Source organism: Labrus mixtus, chromosome 20 (assembly GCF_963584025.1).
Source record: "Labrus mixtus chromosome 20, fLabMix1.1, whole genome shotgun sequence".
In the NCBI taxonomy this organism is placed as follows: Eukaryota; Metazoa; Chordata; class Actinopteri; order Labriformes; family Labridae; genus Labrus; species Labrus mixtus.
The window spans coordinates 7,097,641-7,118,614 of NC_083631.1; the positions used below are offsets into that span (position 1 = coordinate 7,097,641).

At 41.8% G+C, this 20,974-nt stretch overlaps 1 protein-coding gene across 1 annotated transcript in view; it reads left to right on the top strand.

Moving 5' to 3' along the window:
- The window catches only part of pitpnc1a (phosphatidylinositol transfer protein cytoplasmic 1a), a 49,522-nt gene that overhangs the window by 18,939 nt on the left and 9,609 nt on the right, over window positions 1-20,974 (top strand). Inside the window, exons 2-4 of the mRNA XM_061026727.1 lie at window positions 10,797-10,945; window positions 16,149-16,237; window positions 17,125-17,132. Coding sequence (XP_060882710.1) covers window positions 10,797-10,945; window positions 16,149-16,237; window positions 17,125-17,132 — 246 coding nt within the window. The remainder of the gene's footprint in view (window positions 1-10,796; window positions 10,946-16,148; window positions 16,238-17,124; window positions 17,133-20,974) is intronic.

Consider the following 20,974-nt stretch of genomic DNA (forward strand, 5'->3'; position numbering starts at 1 on the left):
GTCTCCTTGAGGATTAATAAATTATGTTACATTAAAAATGTAATAAAACATTTAATTAATACACAATGTTCACCACCCTAATTAACTTGCAAGCATGCTAACATTTGGTTATTGGGGTGTGGAACAAATTGAATCATATAAGCTGATGGGAAGGTCCTTGATTTACAGCATAAATAAAGTATAATGGATGCATTTTATTTTTACGTCATGATGGTGTTATATTGAAAAGTTAAGGAATCTTTAAAGCTCAAAACATTTGTGGACTTGACTGATGTGCCAGATTTAACGGAAATGCATGAAATACAGTCACAATGTTTTCAAACACATCTTAAATGCTCAACACTGAAGAAAATTGTAGAAATGATTTGAAGCTTCAGCGTCTGTACCGACATGTCGCCAACATTTCCTGAAATGTTTCAGCTAAAGTGGAAATGTCAACAATTAGGGAGGCTTGTTCTGAATGCAGATCGGTGCTCATATCAAAGGGGATGATTTTTAACTTGCTGTCAGATATAAAAAGGTTGTCAAATAATCAGAATCAAAGCAATTAACCTAACAGTTGCAGAGTTTCCATGTGACGGCCGTGCCACTAGCATGAGTTAAATGATAAATAATGTTCTTTAACAAAGTGTTTGTTTACACTTGCAAGCAGGAAGAATAAAACAAGGTTGGAGGTGTGAAAGCAAATCGTTTTGAAATGACTTCAGTTGCATATAAACAGACACATAAAAACACACTCCTGTACGACATTTCATTTTCCTATCATGCAGGAATTTTGTCTTGCATTAACAAGCAACATGTTTGTGCGATTCTGCTACCAGCCCAGGCGAGGCCTTTTATATTGATGAGGTGTTATCTGAAACAAGGAACTGTGTTCTGGTTTTAAAAAAAGGGAGGCATATTTTTCAGGCACGAGAGCATCAAAAGAAAAGTTCACAAAAAGATGTTCTGAAACCTGTAAGACTGAGACAAGACGCGGGGTGAGAAAAGGTGGAAAGGTTGGGCGAAGCTAAGTATGAGACTGTCAGCAGAGGAAAGGTTGATGGAGAAAGTGACATCCATCAAATTAATGTTAAAAGGAAAAGGAGTAGTAGGAGGGGAAGAACGACAGCGGTCCTCAATCAAGTCCTCTCATGTGATGGCTCAGCGGCCTGTCACTTTCCTGAACACCTTTGTCCTCCAGCTCTGCCTTCTCATCCCTGCTCATACTCTCCACCTTATTCTGATCCTCTACAACAATATAGTCCTCTTACACTCCTCTCTCCACCCTCCCCTCTTTCTCTCCTTCCTGTTTTATGCATGCATATAAACATGTCTCTTCAGCAGGCCACCCAGGGTGCTTCCAGGCTGGGAGTGAAAATGATGCATGGTGTAGTGAGCCGTAGTGGATGATCCTGATGTTATGTAATCCTCGGTTCAGGGACCTCGGACACAGCGGAGAAGACGGCTGGAGAGGATTAAGGGGGAGAAATGGGTGCAGAGGGAGGCATCACAGGACGAGTGATCTCTCCCACCTGCAGCGAGCAGCATTGACAAGTTACACCGCTCCCCACGTCTCTGACATAGTTTATGTAATGTGGCTCCTTTGCTCACAGCAAGTGGTTTGAAGATCTCCCCGTGTGTATTAGTGCTGCTGTCAACTCCACTTCCTTCATTATAGTATTTTAACACCACATTTTATTTATTGCTATACAACTGAAGTGGGATTGAATTTCACCCAGCAAAGCAAAATAAATTCCTTTCACCTTGATTTAACCGAGGCATAAGCAGAGACCTTACCTCAAATCAAACAAGGGATTTGTGAGGTATATTTCAGAAGTTGTGGAATACCAAAAGGTCGTAAAAAAATGACATTACGATCTTGTTATCAGTAAACATCTGGTGATGCTATGTCCCCAGGGGACAATCTTTCCATGGCTTCTTGTGCAACCATAGACTGTATAAAACATGGCCGGATTCTCAGTCACACATTGGTTTCTGAAAAGGCATTTTGAAGCCCTATGATGGCGGTTGCCATATTGGAAATGCTATCTCGACCTAACGTTCAGTTGATGTAGAAACAGGCAAAGAGATGGAGCTAAGGCGGATTGTCACCCCCAATTCACACATACTCTGTGCGCGCCGCTACACCACACTCACCTGTCAGTCAGATCAGACACCATCCTAATTAATGTAAAACTTTTATCCTCCCTCTTACCATATTTATAGCGCCACGGTTGTCAATGTCACTTCTCCCACACTGACAAATCTAAATCTAAAAGGGGCGGGACTTCTGATATCAGCATCGTGAACAACAACGGCGGAGGAGAAACTAGTGTGACTCATCTTTTTCAAGGGTACACTTTCCAGCTCTAGAGCTGCCAGGACACGATTCCTTTCAATTGTTTTCATGTTTTCCTGGTGAAACATCGTTGAGTGACAGCAAATACTAAGCACACTGAGCTATCTCAACACACCTTACAGTCGTTTCCGAGGGAAGTGGAGGTTCTGTTTTGTAGAGACGTGTTCCAAAACTGAGGTTGTTGGCGCTGCCAGCACATTAAAAAAAAAAAAACGGCATTAGTGGACACATGCAGGCCCATAGAGATGAATGAATCACAAATGGAGGATTACATTTTCCACTCTGACCTGCCTTAAATTTCCCCCGCAAAGAAAAAAAGATTAAACAACATCACAGTTGAGTTTGTAATCTGTTGCACCACTTTTTCTGACTTAAGTGCTCTTAAGGCTGCAGTATAGCCTACACTGACAAGGACCAATGACTACCTCTTTATATCTGCTGTAAGAGGACTAATGAAATCCTGCAACTGGTGATTGAACATGCAGAAAGTCTTATAAGTACCTTTCAGTTTAGGATGAATTGAGAGACCTCAACACAATTTTAAAATGCAGGTGGTGTACTCGGAGCCTCTCTGGAGGAATCTGAACCGTCTGTTCCTCCTGATGGACAGCACTAACTCGCTCTAGATCTCTCACACTCCATTGCTCTTATCCGCTGCGCTGACCGAGGCCATGAAATTAGGAAAGGCTATCGTCCACTTGTGTGACACAGCTTACGCTTGTGTTGTGCAACCCACAAGATATTGCTTCCACGAAACAGCTGCCATCCCCGGCCTTCCTCCTACGATGCTTATGCGACCAACGCTGCTCTGGCATGTGAATTTATTGAACCATTACAGAGAGCAAACACCCACCTTCACATTGTGCTGAATCAGCATGAACGCAGCAAGCGCAGTCAGTCATGTTCACTCGCTCTCAACAGCGTGCCCAGATTTCTGCTGAAACAGCACAGCGTGATGTGTGCCCTTGATGAAAAGTCACAGTTTTTGGAGTCCGAGCTGGGCGTGGTTTTTTGGGGTTTTTTTTGCAAAGTGAGGAAAGTAAAGGTGAAAATCGTCGTCAGTTTAGGAGAAAGTACTGTGATTAAACATGTAGTTTTGAAGGTTAGACATAAAGACGGACATATTCTTGGGAATCGTCCCCAAGAACAAGAACATGTACTTCTGTCCCTCTGAATGACAGATTTATCCTGATTCAATTCCCCCGCTGATTTTAATGATGTGTTAGTTTGTGATTAGAGAAATACTTCTCTTCACATCCTTGAAACCGTCTCCTCATTATCTTAGATTAGAATTGGCCAAACACCATTATTTCTTTAACATTTTGGTCTTCTGTCCTCATGCAATAAGGGTTAGGACACTTGGAACAGAGACGTCTGAAACATCTAAGAGAGGCAGATTTTTCCAAACTTCAGTGTCTGAACCTTCAGACCTATCAGAACTTCAGGGAATTTATGTGTGTCACTATATTTGTGATGCTCATTATTGTGTTTGTGCAGTGAGCATGCCGCTGACAAACCAACAACACGACAGATCAAACCAAAGATTGTGATTCAAGTTTTGTTAGGATGTGACTCATAGGTTAGAAGTTTATAACTTCACTTTAACTGTACATAACTAGCCACCGTTGTTTGTTTTTAGTTACAAAAGTGGGCTGCAGCCTATATACCGGTGTGACCAATAAACCAGTATACATTTCTGGGGAGAAGTATATTGATGCAAATCTATCCAAAGCTTCGTCACAGATATGCGCCGTCATGTGCAGCCACCAGACTTCACTGCACAAAGCATGCTTTATGGCTGGTAGTCGCACCGAGTTCTTTTCTCCCACATGGGGTCATAATCATGCATTTAAAGATGTTATACTGTAAAGTAAATAAACCACATGGTGTGCTGGTTTGATTGAAAGGATCCTCAATTAAAGAAAACATGTGACCAGCAGAGGTGGGCAGAGTGACCCAGGACAAATTTGTCACAAGCTGTGGGTCTTAGTACTTAATAATAAGTGTTACCATAGGCTGAGAGCTCAAATGTACTGGTAGCTAGCAGGATTGTGAACTCCACATGGAGAAAACAGATACAAGCCTTGATTCATTTTGTTGCACAGATATTTTCTTATTCAAAAGCTCCAGAGTTTTCTACACACTCAAACATTCATGTTTCGGTTTGGGCTTAGAGAGATGTTTTCTACATGTGCTGTCTTTCTCTGGCTCTTCCATGCACAAATAGGTCACTTTTTCACTATATCCACTTTTTCTTTCTCTGCAGCTTCCCCAATATCAGTCCGTGCAAGTTCTGCAGTGTTGCAATAATGCCAACTTCAAAGTAAACAAAACCATCCTGTCTTAAGTCTTTCGATTTTATGCCATTTATACATTTTCTTTCACGGCACAGTCAGGTCCTGTGTGAGATTCCTACACTTGTGCCGGAGCTCCCAGAGGCATAATCTGCTCTATACTGCTCTGTATGACCAGCAGCCTCCTGGTTGTGTTTTTAATGGAGTTCAGTGATCTATGATCTTCAGAGGTTCTGTGTTTATTGTGATGCTGGTCGGTTTCATCACGTCTGTGAGACGAAGGAGTGAATGGAGGTTTCTCTCTCACACTGCCTGCAGGTGCGGTGCAGTGCTGCAGAACAGGGTTTGTGTTTCTTTGCTTCTGCTGGAAGATTTTGAGTCACTTCTTAGTGACAGCTGAATTTGCAGCTGTTGATCCGTATGGTGTGTTAAAACTTCTCAGTATAAATTAGGCAAGATTATTGCCTCATTGTCCTCTGCATAATACTTTCAAATGTAGATCTTTGACTACAGGGTAGTCATGGAGGTTTCTCTATATAACAATCCATTTGCTGCTGTACTCATTATATCCAGTGTTTCGTTTATTTTAGAGCTAATGTTTTGATAAATGAGTATTAAACTGTGCCATAGGAAAATAATTCCTCTCTGCTGCTTTGCTGTTAAATTCCCCCCAGCCACCATTAGTGTATAGCTGCTGAAAGGCAGGGTGTTTATATCTGTGTGTGCCCTCTGATGTTCATATATTTCAACCACCATATGGACAGATAAGATAAAACCTATATGAATGGATTTCACCAGGGGTTATGACCAACAGTGTGGGAGATATGTCAGGAAAACGGGAAAGTGGGACACAGGTGCGGACCCAGGGGTGTCTTAAAGTTATCCAAGAAGGAGAACCACAAAAATCGCATGCGATAGATTGGAGGGGGGGGGGGGGGGGTAGGGAACAATGAAAATAGTATAGAGCCAAAACACTCCTCTAACTAATGCACTGAAAATTATCAACTAAACCACTGCTGCCAAGCAGCTGACTAAATTCCATTCGATTCTAAATTGTCCGGGAGACCCAGAAACAATTCACAAAAGTAAAGGCTGCCAGGGAGGCCTTAAAACTCAACACAAAAGGCTGGGGTATATCAACTACCTAGCCAACCTACCTAGGACAACAAGCGACACCACAGGGAGAACCTCTCAGTACTTCTGAAGGTGAGATAATGAGTCAGCACAGAGCACTGACTTCCAGGAGTATATATAAGCTCCCCACACCTGGTTTTAATCAAGGCCAATCAGCCACAAACACACCTGACTCTGCACTTAGGTGATTCATTCACCAACCCCAGTGAGAAACCAGAGAGTGTGTCCTTACAAGACAGCAAATTACCAAATGCCTTGTTTATGATTTTTTTTTACATACTTGTATGTTGACTCAAGGTTCCTGTGGTGCGTGCAGCAAATCAAATTTCTGCTGGGAAACAGAAAACATCACATAAATGATTACACCTCAACCTTTTTCACACATGCACTCCTGGCAATTTGTAGAGTAGAACAACTTGCCCGTGATATTTTCCAGAGTTGCTCTCTCACATGTGTCCCTCACAGCTTGAGACGGTTTCTATCGGAGGGGAGGGAGAGGGGTATCTTTAGAAACATGGGCGACACAAAAACTAAAAACCGCTGTGAAGGAGAGAGTAATCAGGCACAGGTATAAACAATGAGAGCAGGGCACACAATCACACAGGCACAATACATAAGACAGAAAGTTAAGCTAAGGGGAAGGAATTAGTAACAGAGTGAAACAGGAATCCATAACGGACATCCAAAATGAATAAAATACGTATACATGTTGCATCATAGCTGTTAGAGCTAAATAATAGGAGAAACAAGACAATAAAATCCGAATGAAACGGGTCAATAATTGTCACAATAATGTGAGACTGTTCATTCCCTAAGTATACTGAGTTTCATTCAGGACGATCTGCCTGCACAGATAGGAGCAGATACAGATCTTATTCTGTCATTAAAACAAACGCACGCTCGCACAAGCGCACACAGACACACACACACACACACACACACACACACACACACACACACACACAAGCTATAGGAGCTCAGCCATTCCGAGTGCTCAAAGCACTAATTAGTGTGTCAGTGGTTGAATTTTAATTACATGTTAGCATTGTCACCACGATTGTCTTATGTGCCCATGTGTGTGTGTGTGTGTGTGTGTGTGTGTGTGTGTGTGTGTGTGTGTGTGTGTGTGTGTGTGCTCTGTGAGGATCTCTTATCTTACACTCACACTAACACTCCTCGGCTGCAGCACAATGAGCACAGCTCCTCACCACCTGCTGCTGTGTGAGAACAGAGAGGCAGAAAGAGACACACAGAGTTGGATCACAGGACACGCTCCACGCTTTCATCTCTGAATTAGAGTATTAGTTCAACTCAGCATGATCCTTAAACCCAATTTCACTTTCATCTTGATGCTTCTGTGTTGTGATTTTTCAATTCTTACTGAAGCTGCCGTTAATTTGTAAAGATCAGGATGTTTCATTTAGATGTGTAGTTTTGTGACGAGGAAAACATTTATGCTGAATTAAAACGCACCATAATTAAGCAGCATTAAGCGCAAGCCTGAGCTGCAATCGCCTGTGGCCTGCATTGTTGTGTTAGCATGCTAATGTTAGCACACTTTGGTAAACTCATAGCTTCATAAATTGACATGAAAAGACTGTGATCTAAAGACACATACATGACATCCAAATAAGCAGTGAGTATGTTCTTCTTCTTTTCTCTTCTCATTGACTAAAACAGCTTTTATACACAAGGCCGTCTCGTCCATGTGAACATGATGTAAACGCAGCTCTGATTACAACACAGCGGGACTCGAGCTTCTCCCTCATTGTAGACAGTCACGACTCAGAGAGACATTTACACATGATATACTTTATTTCTGCTGTATTAATGTGTAAAATGTTGCACATTCTTCCTTTAAAGAATAGAGGGATGTAAGAAGAGAATCTCTTTGTTGCATTATCAGCCTTCCCTTTTCTAGTCTCCCTCTTCAAAGTGGTCGTGTAGCTCCTGTAATAACATAAGAGCTCCATTTGTAACAATACTCTGCCATTAGTCAACTTCTGACAATAAGTAAAGTTTTGTACAGAGGATGCTGAAGTGTCCAAGATGAGGGACCATCACGAGCAGATTACAAAGTTTGGAAGAAAAGACTGAGAGGAGGAGTTTGGATCACAGCAGAAAGCGACTGAGTACAGGAGGATGAGGATAAAAAGAATGAAGATGGTAGAAAAAAGGTGGAAATGATGTGATTAAGATGGATGATAAGTGGAAGGGAACTGCAGAAGAGGGAAACAGTACACCTGAGTTAGTTACATTTAGAGCAGTCTTTGATCCTGCGAGTGGATCTACTTTCTTTAGAGACAAAATTTGAGATTTTCAAGGCCACTTTGAGCGAGAGCCTCTCCTGCTTCCTCGTCGTACGGGCGAGTTTTACAAAGACTAAAATGAAAACAGTCCGTCGTTCATCTGACGGAGCTCTCAGGTTGGCAGCAGACGAGCTGCATACAAAAGCAGGAAGGACGAACATCACAACATCTGTCGTGTTTACACAATGTGTGTGAGCCCTGAATGAGCCGGGGGTCACAGGAGACACGGTGCTTAATGTTGGTAAATGAAAGCTGCTCGCCGTCAGTGTGAGCTCAGAGGGTCCCCTCGAGTGGGCACTCTGCCGTGATGCTTTTCATCGGGCAGAGAGTTTACAGGATGTATTCCATTCAGCCGTCTCACCTTTGTTTTGAATGAATCTCTGGATGTGTAATTACTGATTAGTTTATCAAGCTCCTCTTTTTTCTTTTGTCTTTAAATGTCATGACCTCGCCCATTCTGCAGCGCTCTGATAGCTCCTGAATACAGTTTATTAAAGACAGGACCTTTGAAAAATTAAACAAACAACACTCAAGTGCAAAGGTGCAAACAAAATACCAGTATTCAGGGGGCCCATTTTCCTCTGGCATCACGCTAAGGCTAGGAAGTAGAGTGCTGTTGTGATTTAAAACAGCTGGTGTTATTTTCGACACATTTGAAAACGGTACCTTGAAACATTTCCATTTCATTCCAGTTCAGCAAAGTCATTAACGTGCAGTTTCCGTGCAGCTGCTTAGCCATTTCCAGTACCATCTGTTTCCATGTGTGGAGTTTACTAATCCTGCTGGCTAACTGTACGCTAGTTGAGCTCTCAGCCAATAGTAACGTTGATAAATATGTAGTGTGGACTAGTGCCCGGCCGATATGGGATTTTTGGGAGCTGATTGATATATCGGGGGGGAGAAAAAAATCTGATACCGATGTATCAGATCTATGAAATCTGTAAAGATAGTTAGATATAGATAAACACATGTATTCCATTAATTCCTCAAATGCAGTTATCAAACACTTTATAATGAAGACAAGATGATCACTCAACTGGAACGTAACCGCCCATGTATGTTCACCATCGCTTGACACTCTGGAGAGTGATACTACTTGTTGTAGTCCATATAGCGCCCTCTGCTGGTGAAGGAAAACTGCTAGTGTAATACAATGAAACTCAAATTAAATGCTATTTGACTGGTGAATAAATCTTGTAATATCGGCACATATCTGCGATAAAATTAGCCGATACTGATAGAAAAAATTATCGGCTGGCCGATTAAACCAACAGCCTGTAACTAACTCACCTCGAGTCACGCTGTCCACCTCTGCTGGTCATTTGTCGTCTTTATAGGAGCAATTATGATGTTTGGAAACAGTCAATCTAAACAAGAATTATTAACAAATGTAGAACTATATAATGGATTTATATTCTTGTAATGTGTGTTTAAGATGAAGTGCAGGTTTCTCTTCTATCACTTGTGGTTGTGTCTGTGTCATTGCAGTGGAAAAATAATGCCAACACACTCTAACAGCTGCTCAAACGCAACACGACGCCATCAACATTCCTGCTGGGAATACTCCAGCTCAACACCTTTCTTTTCCCGCAGATGGAAAAATGTACCATTGTGATATAAGATGTTACACACTGATACACACTGGCTCTGCTTTTTTCCCCTTTACACTATCACATATCTCCACTCTCTTTATGTGACTGGATGTGGAGTCACAAGTCAAGATCCCAGGCGGTGCTTTTTTTCCATTAGCTTAACACAGCTATCCTTAGTGGAGCTCTGTGTGTGTGTGTGTGTGTGTGTGTGTGTGTGTGTGTGTGTGTGTGTGTGTGTGTGTGTGTGTGTGTGTGTGTGTGTGTGTGTGCGTGTGTGTGTGTGGCAGTTGAGTCCTAAGTGAACCCTTTGCATTCTTTCACAGTGGTAAAAAGTCACCATCAGGGTCAGATCGATTTCCCCGGCCCTGGAAATAGGTCGTCAGGCAGTCAGAAATCTCCATCCTGGAGCACTCTCACTCCCAACGAATGTCGTTTTCCGAATGTATGGAAAATAGTTTCCGTGTGACGCCACTGTCCGGCCTGTCAGAGCGACCGAAAGTGACATTGTCATTCAGCCAAGTGGGTCAGTCATCGAGGAGTGACTGATGTGTGTGTTGACGGATGAGTCACAAGGGGCCGTTGGAAAGAGTCCCCTCGCTGCTGCTGCTGCTGTTACTATTGTTGTGCTGCCGGGTGTCCTGGTCTGGTGTGAGGACTTTGTCAGTCTGCTGCAGACAGATCTTTAAGCCCTCAGCTTTCCTCTGCTCACTATGGGGACTTTCCCTCAGGTGTCAGGTGCTGTGAGTTAAGCGCTGTTATCCTGGTATTTTCCTCTCTGTGTGTATCTTAATGGCTGCTCTAAAAATATACTGTTGAGTCAGTCGTTGGAGAGCACATTGTTGCCATGTGAAATAACCCATCAGAGGTGTATCTAAAGCTCGCCATTACTCCTAAAAAATGGCATCAGGTCAAACCTAAAATCTCAATCTTCAAGCTTCAAACTGAAGATTGGTATCAGCTGATATTGGCCCTGATGACAGATATCTACCCATTGGAAAATAATGTGCCATGCACCAATTTCAACAATTTGACTCTCTCAAATCTTCATTCTTTTAAAAGATTTATTAAAAACAATACATCTAATGTCAAGCCTCTCATTCCTTTGTCTCCTCTTTTTTTCTTTCAGTACCAGATTGGACAGCTGTACATGATCAGCAAACACAGCCATGAACAGAGCGAACGCGGGGAGGGGGTGGAGGTGGTCCAGAACGAGCCGTATGATGACCCTGAGCACGGATCAGGACAGTTCACTGAGAAAAGAATCTACCTCAACAAGTGAGTGTCTGCACCGTGCCATGTAACACCATTTTATTGAATTATTTACAATGCACACTGCGGGTGTTTAACATTCTCCTTTGGTGCCAAAAGCAGAAACGTGAACCTTGATTGTCGAGCAGCAAAGAAAAATCAAAGCTTCTGCGTTTGACTTTTTTTTATTCTTCAAAAGTTCCTCTCGCTCTAATGATCCACAGCATTGCATCATGATGTTGGTGTGAAGACATGGGTTATAACTTCAGTTAGAGGTCTGACCGTGTCGAGATCTTAAGACTCTCTAATTAGAATAAACAGAAGAGTATGTAAAGTCATATAAAGGACATGGAGAGTATAACAGAGAAAAAGACGTTGCTCTAAGCCAGTGTTTCCAACCTTCAGTTTTAAGCTGTTTTCATATATTCACTCCTGAAAATGTCTAGATAATTTCAGGGCTCCTTCCTGAGATCTCAGTTGCCACCCCTCGGGCTCTAATGCTTAGAGAACCAATTCTCTAAGCATTAGTGTTGTGTTTCTGGAATGAGGTAGGTTAGAAATGTAATTAGGTGTCACATTTCATGACTTTCTAGGTCTGTTTCTCTGCTCAGCGCTGCTCCATGCTCTACTGAACTTGTTAAGCTCGAAATAGAGTTTTTGATTTCTCTCTTATGTAGATTTCAATCGAACAAACTTCTGATCATCGTCTGAAGTGTGGCCTCCTCACTCTGAGTACGTGTTGCTTTTTCATATGCAATTGTTCTAAATATGGCCAGCAGTTTTACTCATCATGACCAAACTGATGAGGTGAATCCAGGTGAAAGCCTGAATCAGCACCTCATTGATTTTCTCATTTCATGTGTAACGATTGAAAAGGATGAGCTGTAGGAAAACAGACATTGAGAAAGCTTTGAGAGGCCTGAAACGTTAAAATGCTATAAAGAGAAATTCAAAGAAACTTGAAACCGAGACATAGACACTCAAAAATGCACACCTCCAAATCTCACACGTTGTATTTTAATCTCTACTGCCTGCATACATGGCTTATTTCTCTACACACCAATACTTTGTTTTCATCACAGTTGATCACATACCGTTGGTTTATAGTTGCTCGGTCAATAAATCCACATCAGACACTTGACAGGAGCGCATGTCCATAAATTCTTCCAGATCCTATCAAGGTAATGAAATTTGACTCTATTGATTTCCATACATATATCAGAGCACGGGGTCAGCCGCGGTGAACTGGAGCTGTTATTGATTTAGTGTCTTGCTGGAGCACATGTGCACATCTGTGGATTTTAAATGTAACTCAACCCGCTGCACGGTTTCAGGGACTTTCCAGGACTATCAAACTGTCGGAGTAATCCCAACAAGTAGCAGTGAGCGGGCTATGCTTTCACCAAACACAGCGCTGGAGACAAACAGGATGGACTTAAAGAATGGATAGAGACAACATGCAATATCTCATGAGATCATTAAGTTCCCCTTTTAACCTTAACTTCAGCATTGTGGCCGTCCCAATGTTGATTTTTTTTTTGCTGGATTTAAAAGTGGACCAGAAAGAGCTGGTTTTAAAACAGCTGGTCCGTCCCATCACTACAGCCCGTCATCGTCTCTGTGAGGAAAATCCTGACTCTTGTGCACGACTAGTAGCACAATAAAATCTACATGTGACAGACGCTGCAGGAGATAACAAGTCTGGTGTGTTGATTGAAGTAACATATACCGGCTTGCTAGTGCTAACATTAGTGTCAGCACACTTACCAAGACCAAGACATACCCGAGACCAAGAAAATACCAAGACCATAAATATCACTGAGAAATCCTCACATTGTGGGCAGCAGGCGTGTCACTCACTTAGACCGTAACACCGGTTTTATTTGTTATTTTGGAAAGAGGCGTTTTTCCTTCTCATCACAGTAATGACGTGGGAAAAATAGCCCAACATCAGTGGTGGTTTTTGACCAGTCTTGATTTAAATTTGGAGTCCGTCCAGTCTGAGACCGAGACAAGACCGAGTAAAATGCTTTGGATTCTGAGACGAGACCTTCAAAAAGTTGCCTCAAGACCCCGTTTTGAGACCAAGGCTGATTTCTAGTACTACAACACTAGCTAACATGTAAAAAAATACAAGAAAATAACTTCACTCACTGAAAAATCTGGCACACAGACCTTTTGTGATCGTCTGTTAGTGCCTTAACAGACACGTTCCTCCATATAGTTTGTCTGATATTTGCATTAAAAATATATAAAACACACTTTGAGTGACTTAGCAGAGAGCTAAGTCACTCAAACTGACCATGACCCTAATGATGCATAACTTTAAGCCTTTTTTTTAAATTTAATGCAGCATTATTTATATTTCACATGTCATGCACAAAGGCACCTCAATGTGCTTTACACAGGGAAGACAAACAAATACATGTCCAATATATTAAACATTAATTCTCAAACTGATGACAAAATGTACTCTTGTGGAAATTCATTACATTACAGACTTCCATTTATAAGCCTTCTCCTTCGGGTTTAAAATGATAACTGATCAGATTAAGCCTGTATTAGCAGAATGAAAAACTGTCACAGACAACCAGAACACTCACTCCCAAAAGTACGACAACGAGACGAGTGGCGAGCTGCACAGAGAATCACAAAGAGAAGAGTCTGCGGTCCGAAGTGACAAAGTGAGAGGGCCTCTGGGAAATGTGAAGTGTCATTGACAGTCTTAGAGGAGAGAAGGGCTTAGTGCCTTTGTCTGTGTCTGTGTCTGTGTGTGTGTGTGTGTGTGTGTGTGTGTGTGTGTGTGTGTGTGTGTGTGTGTGTGTGTGTGTGTGTGTGTGTGTGTGTGTGTGTGTGTGTGTGTGTGTGTGTGTGTGTGTGTGTGTGTGTGAGTGTGTGTGTGAGTGTATATATATATGTCTTGGTGTCACAGTGAGTGTGGGCAGGGACCGATGAGGTCCGCGTGTGAATGATGGATAATTTGAGCAGTCACTGCTGGACGCCGCGCCCGCCTCACTCCACCCACAAACCACCTGTTACCATGTTAAATCTGCAGTCTGTGCATGCGTGTGTGTGTGAGTGTGTCTTGTTGTTAAAGCAGTGTGAGGACATGTGACAAGTGTGCGGCGTCTGCACACCCCCCGTGGAGAGAGACGGGAGCGAGCCGTCTGTCCCCCGTCTCGGTGCCTCATGAAGACTCTTTCACTCACAGCCGCTGGAGACAGAATTAGAAGTGAGACTTTAATAAGCAATGGCTGGTTTAAAAGATAATCATCCTGAAAGTGAAAACTGCTACAACTTAATAATGGGGTTGTGTTCCATTATGGTGCCTTTTGCTGTGTTTGCGATTGGCTTGTATTCAGTTTGAAACTAATGGGAGCAAATGTGATTGGTGCTGCAGCAAACTGATTCTCACAGGGCTCAATAATGGCACCATTTGCACTGACGCATTCTTCTTGTAACGGCTCCATTATAAAGAACTAATCAAACAAATCCCGAGGTACTAAATGAACACACTTTGTTTACCAAGTAGAAGTACACATGCTTTAAAAAAAAAAGTCTGGTAGGACTAAAAGTAACTTGTTCATTAAAATGAAGGGGATAAATTGCAGACTTTGAAATGTACTCAGTACCTCCCTGAAGGAGATTTCAAGGTTTGAAGATACCAGGATTTTTTAAGATTTTTTGTGCCTTTTAATGTAGAGATAGGACAGTGGATAGAGTTGGAAACCAGGGAGAGAGAGAGTGGGGAGTGTGGGAGGGGAGCCACAGGTGGGATGTGAACCCAGGCCGCTCGCTTGGAGGGCTACGGCCTCCATACATGGGGCGAGCGCACTAACCACTGCCCCACCAGTGCCCCAAGATACCAGGATTTTGAACTTAGAAAGCTTGAAGAACTTAGATGACTTGTTTTGATCACACAGTAAGAAAAGTACAAGAACTAGGCATCACATGTTTGCTCTTTTCTTGGGTTTTATTACAAACAATGCAGGCAAACTCCAGCTCACTGTCGAAAATTGCTCAAATAAGCTGGCATACAAGAAAATCAGTAAGGACAGCAATCCAAAATTGTATTTTAATTGCCACACGGACGTTTTCGACTGGATGCTTCACCTGTGTATGTTTGAGAAAATTGTCTGTTAGACGCTGAAGACGCCGTGCTGGCCTTGTGGTTTTTCTTGTTTGAATGTTTTTTTTCAGGATTCAGCACCCTGTTGTTTTATGTTGAAAGGGAGTTGAGCGTGTTTTTTCAACCAATATTTATACTGAAACGTTGTCAGTTTAGACAGTGCTCTCTCTCTTTTTCTGCTGGCGGCAGCTTTGGGTTAAAAACATGACTCGAGATCTGATGTTTTTTTATAGCTTGGATAACTTTTGATTCTGTCAATCATTACAAATACCAGAGATTGCATGCCGATGAAACTCATGGTATGAAAAGGTGTCAAAGGATTAATTATCTTATCAACCTTAAACAGAACTTCACCTCAAATGTTGAAGATTTTTACACCGATATCATTTTAACTAGGGACAAATATTCCACCCTTTGTCTTTATTCATCTTTTACGCTCTGAGCTGTATGATCTGTCCTTGTATCCAAAGAGCACCTGTATGTTTTTGAAACCTTACTTTTTGAAGTAGCACTCCTCAGCCATTCTGTTGGTGATGTTCATCAGAAAAGCAGTATTTTAATATTTTAATATTTGAAATTTGAAGTGTTTACTTCCCAGTTTTAAAGAAATGTGCTTCATTCACCTTTAAATTCTTGAATCTCTCAAATCTGTGGCTCGGCTATTTTCCCTCCAGCTAACAAAGGTTTCCCTTTCCTGTTGAGGCCCCAAAAAAGATTCTCGACAACTTGTCTTCAACTTTCAAGAATCTGTTTCTGCTGAGTAATAGCTATGTCTCTGAACTTTCGGACTGTCTTTGTCCCTCTTTGTATCTAAGACTTTGGTGAAAGTCCACTGCAGAGTTCAGGGTGTAATCATCGTTATCAACTTCCCCAGGGGCCGTCGTGACTGCCTTTTTAATCCCCCCCGCTATGGCTTCACACAGCTGGATGTTTGTCATTACTTGGCTGGGTGACAGGGGCCAAAGAGAATAGAGGAGAAACACATGCAGAGAAATCTTTTTGGCTGAACAACATAAAAGCTATTTGTCTCATCAACTTTTTTGTCCTCTGATTCTTCAAACTACATCTCATCCAACTTTTCTGTCTCTCTCTGTGTTTCAGCAAACTTCCAAGCTGGGCCAGAGCGGTGGTCCCGAAAATATTCTACGTCACAGAGAAGGCTTGGAACTATTACCCGTACACAATCACAGGTAGTGATGCTGTTACGACCTACAGAACCAAAGACTGTGAAATAAAAACAGATATTGGAAGGCTTCAGAATAGTAGAGGTGTCTCCAAACAGCAGTTTGTTTTGGTTTCATGCATGGTGTTCAGGGCGACGTCTACTGGATCAAAAAGCTGCACATTCTTCCTTTAACTCCTGAACAAGAAATCTAAAGCAGCAGATTGAATTCCTACAGTTTTGGTATTTTTATACATTTGCAGTTTGAAGAAGCAAGAAGTGTTGGTGGTATGCGTGCTTCAAGGGCCCTTTTGTATTCAAGTGTCTTCATAACAGGCCGTCAACTACCACTTAAAAATGTAGAAATATGTATCAGAAGCAGGACTGATTCACACTCTGTTTTCATCACATATCACACGTTAAGTACTGAGTTCCTTTCTTAACATCCAGGTCGGCACAAAAGTTTCCAAAAGAACAAAACTTTTCACACCATTTTCAGGATCATCTTCAGAATCAAAGCACTAAAACATCTCCTAACTTACACTTGTGACCAAATACAACAAACAAAGCACTGCAGTTACTAACTGTTGCAGATATAGTGCATGATAAATGTGATACACATTATGTCAATGCGACAAACACATTGGACTAAGTTCATCCACAGTAGGACCATGCACAGAGTAAACGTATCCGTCTTACAGAGACCAAACTAGTCTCCTGGTGCTTGATAACACCAAAGTGCTTTTACTGAGGTATAATTTCTTTCCAGCATCCTGATCTAAGTATCCTATTATTCTCCTCTTCTTATCCCTCTCAACCTGTTTGATGCCTCTGTCGTCTCTCCGTGTCCGCCTCCTCCACACACCTCCCATTTTTGTCTGTCACAACGATGCGGTCTGCTGGGAATACGCTCAGAGTACACGGTGAGTACTTGTGCATCTCACACATTATCACACATTCTGATTCATACGTCTAACATGTAAATCTTTGTGGTGAAGGTTAAACACGAGGGGGGGATATGCTTCATGCATGCTGCAGGCTCAGATATGTGTGAGGTGAATGTCCTGATAAAAGTCTCTCTCGAGGAGGAATTCATGTTAGCATGCACATACATGTGTCTCACTGCACCATCTGTCATATTGTTTGCCTCTGTATAGCTGTGCATTAACACCCTTCTGAGTTGAAATGGCTTGATAACATTTGAATGATGGCCTTATGTTGATGCTGCAGTGTGTTTGCATGCTTTCTAGTGTGATAAATATTGTTGAATTCAATGTGCTTAAAAAGATCTTTTCACATTTCAGCATTCACATACGTAGATAGCAGGAGCTGTTAACCTGCGAGTCGAGATCTAATCTAAATAAGTCATTCATATACACACAGAGGACATTCCTTTGGGAGGAATTTGAGACTCTGTGGATTCTTGGACATACAGACCGGAGAAGCTGGGGTTTAAAATGTCAATTGTTCGATTAGTGGACAACCCGCTTGATTTATGTGCTTAAGCTGCTCAACTTACCCGTACCATACGATATCATACCACACAATACAATATGAGTGAAACAGTACGGTACGATTACGACATTATACAATACGATACTATAAGTTAGATGATACGAAACAATACTTTAAGATATGATATGATGCAATACGGTACGTTTGATACAGTACAGTGTGTGCCAGTGATGACAGTAACTAATCAGACCTATTTAATTTTTTGTACCAGGCTGTAAACACGTTTATTTATGCTGTAAAAACAGCTTTTTCGCCTGTTGGTGTGTATATGACTTCCTGTGTTCCTTGAGCCGGCCTCAAGCGGACACTCGATCCACTGCAGGATTTTGCATTTCTGCATTTGCCGCTTGGATACGACACAATACGATATGATGCCATACAATACATCTCATTTAAAATTTTTCACTCTGCATGTTTGATCTGCAATTGGATTTGAATTTGAGCTCAAATGAGGGGGTGTGGCTTGTCAGACATATTGCATATGGCAGGTTTTGTGAAACAAACAATAGGGTAAGTTTGATACGTCCCCTAAGGAGAATTTGTCTTGGAGTCCAAAGATGTAAACATTCAGCTGACTCCACAGTTGTCCCAATAAATAACTAAACATTACATCATAGAAAAGTGAAAAAGTGGAGATAACAAGCACTTTTATAAAACTCCACGAGAATGACATCACATTCAAAACACAGCGTTAACAGTATGAGGATATGAGTCTGTATACAGTGATCGTCAAGTTAGACAGCGCTCGTGTCTGAGGGTTTGTCTGCAGAGGAAGAGAGAGAGAGAGAGAGAGAGAGAGAGAGGGTGTTTTCGTTTACTGACATTCTGCTTATGTTACTCTGACCTTTTATTGATCAGATTGTGCTCAGAACAAAATGAATCTAATCAAACAGAAATAACATCTCGTCTCAGATTTTTTGCTTTTTTTCCCCCACACGTTGACATTTCCACGGTCGCCTTCTTTGAAACACATCTTATTTAACATCATGAGCAAACCCTGATCTGGATCCTCCATTAAACCCCATGTTGTATAGTCCTCCTATTGGTGGTCGATATGTTTATATTCAGTCAATAAAAAGGTACCCAAGAGTAGTAATTAACCTCACCTATTGATTCAGTCACTCAGCCGCGTATATGAAATCCCTCAAGAGTTGGGGGTCAGACCTTTGCGTCATACAGAGGTCGTATAAGCCGCATGAGTCCTGATCTGAATCTTGACCAAATGTCTCTTTTATATGCAAAATAAGCACCCGTTCTACTCTTACTCCTCCTCATCATCATGTCCCTGAGGGTGAACACAGACGCCCTGCGAAGGAATCTCATTTCAGCCGCTTTCATCTGAAATCAGATTTTCATTTTCTACTCCTTAACATGCAAAGCCAAGTCAAATCGACCTGTCACCTTCCCTAGCCGCTGATTTCTCCTCAACAATCGTCTGCTGTTTCACCTGAATCCCCGCTGACCCCGAACCCCAACGCTCAATATCTACTAATCAAGCAAATTTCCCTTCGCAGTCATTAAGAAACTTCCTCGATTGACTGTCGCTGAGAAAAGAGCACTAATGATTTGCTCTGGGAAATCAGAGGAACATCCAGCCTGCTCCACCGTATGTCCACTGCGGAGAGGAAACATCAATGAGGCACAAATAAAATCAGCTGCAGACCGACGTCCCCCCGGAGACTGTGAGCAGACACACAGAACATCTGGATGTTTGAGGGAGGTCATGACGGCCGATGTGAAACTGGAAGAGCAACTTTTTCTGACTGAGCAAAGGAAAGAATATCAGTGCCAGTCTCTTTCTAAGAAAAAAAACATGCTGTAGGTGAAGATCGCTGCTCAGTTTTTCTATTTTAAATCAGGAATGTTGAGTCACTAACCACACAGAGGGACACTTTTGGACTCACACGGCCTGAAGGGACTGATTCAGATTGGGGAACTTTTGGTTTTTCTGTTAGAGAAATGTGGGCGGGATGATGAGCAAGATTGATGAGTAATGACAAAAGTAGTTAGTGTGACGGTCACTGCCTTACTTTTATAGTCAGGCTTCTACTAATAAGTCCTGTCTCCCTTGTTCTCAGAGGAATCTTCTGGTCCAATTCAGATCACCTGGGCCTGCTGCTCTCAGGGCATCAAAGCCACAGCCCGGTTGTTGTTCTGACTCTCTCTCTCATTCCACCTGGACTCATCCCAACCATCCCACACTTCATTATGCCACACATGTTTCCAATTATACTTTCAATCATTTCCTTTTTTTACAATTAATAATTATCTAATATGGTGTCCTTCCCATATGTCTTTTTTGCCACTAAAGTTTTTTTTATTATTTTTCCAACAGAAAAAACATCAACAACATAACATCAGAATAATTGCCAGACATTTAGACATGTTCAATTTTAGGTCATAACCTAAGTAGTGCAGTTCACAAGGGGTCTTTAAATAGCTTCTCATAATTTACATGATAAAATAAAATGAAAATAAAATAAAACAGTGAAAGAGAGGTAAACGACATGAAGTTGTCAGAAACCTTCCCATATGTCTTGAAGAGGTCCCAATGCTCCAGCTACACTTGTAGTATGAATATACATTTTTTGAACAAATTAGACCGACGCGTTTCGGCTTGTGGCCTTCATCAGGGTCCTTCCTGTACATGTCATGGCCTTCCAGCCAGGTTATGAGTAAAAGGTCTCATCAATTCTTTCCAAACAAAAAGCTCTGCCATTTGCCTCAGTTCCACTTTGTTTGTTTCTAAATGATTAGCTAATATTAGTTTCCGCTTAATAGGCTCTCTCATCGAGGTCATGTTGACATGGAACTATGATTCGATGCATACAGGAGCACAAATGTGACTAATAGAACAGTTTAACAGGGCTGCCTTAGAGTGGATTTAGAGTCCCTTTCTGCAGGTGAATAATCAAAAATAAATGCATGTTCAAGGCCTCTACACAGACCTCTTAACCTACTCAAAGGGTCAAGGACTCGGCAGTGAGAATCCTGTTGCTAAAGAACTGATTGCACTTTCACGCTGAGCCTTTTAACATCACTGGTCTGACTCGTGGTGCTGAACTTTGCATTGCATCAAACGGAGTTTCTCCTTTTTGAAGCACGGTCAGGTTTTTCCACTTTTTCCATGCTGAGGATACAAAGCACCTTTCTCTAGCACTTAGAGTATTTGAGACTCTTTTATCACGGCTGACATTTAGGTACCTACCAGTTATTTTTACAACAAAAAAAAGAGGGGCTGGTTGCACCA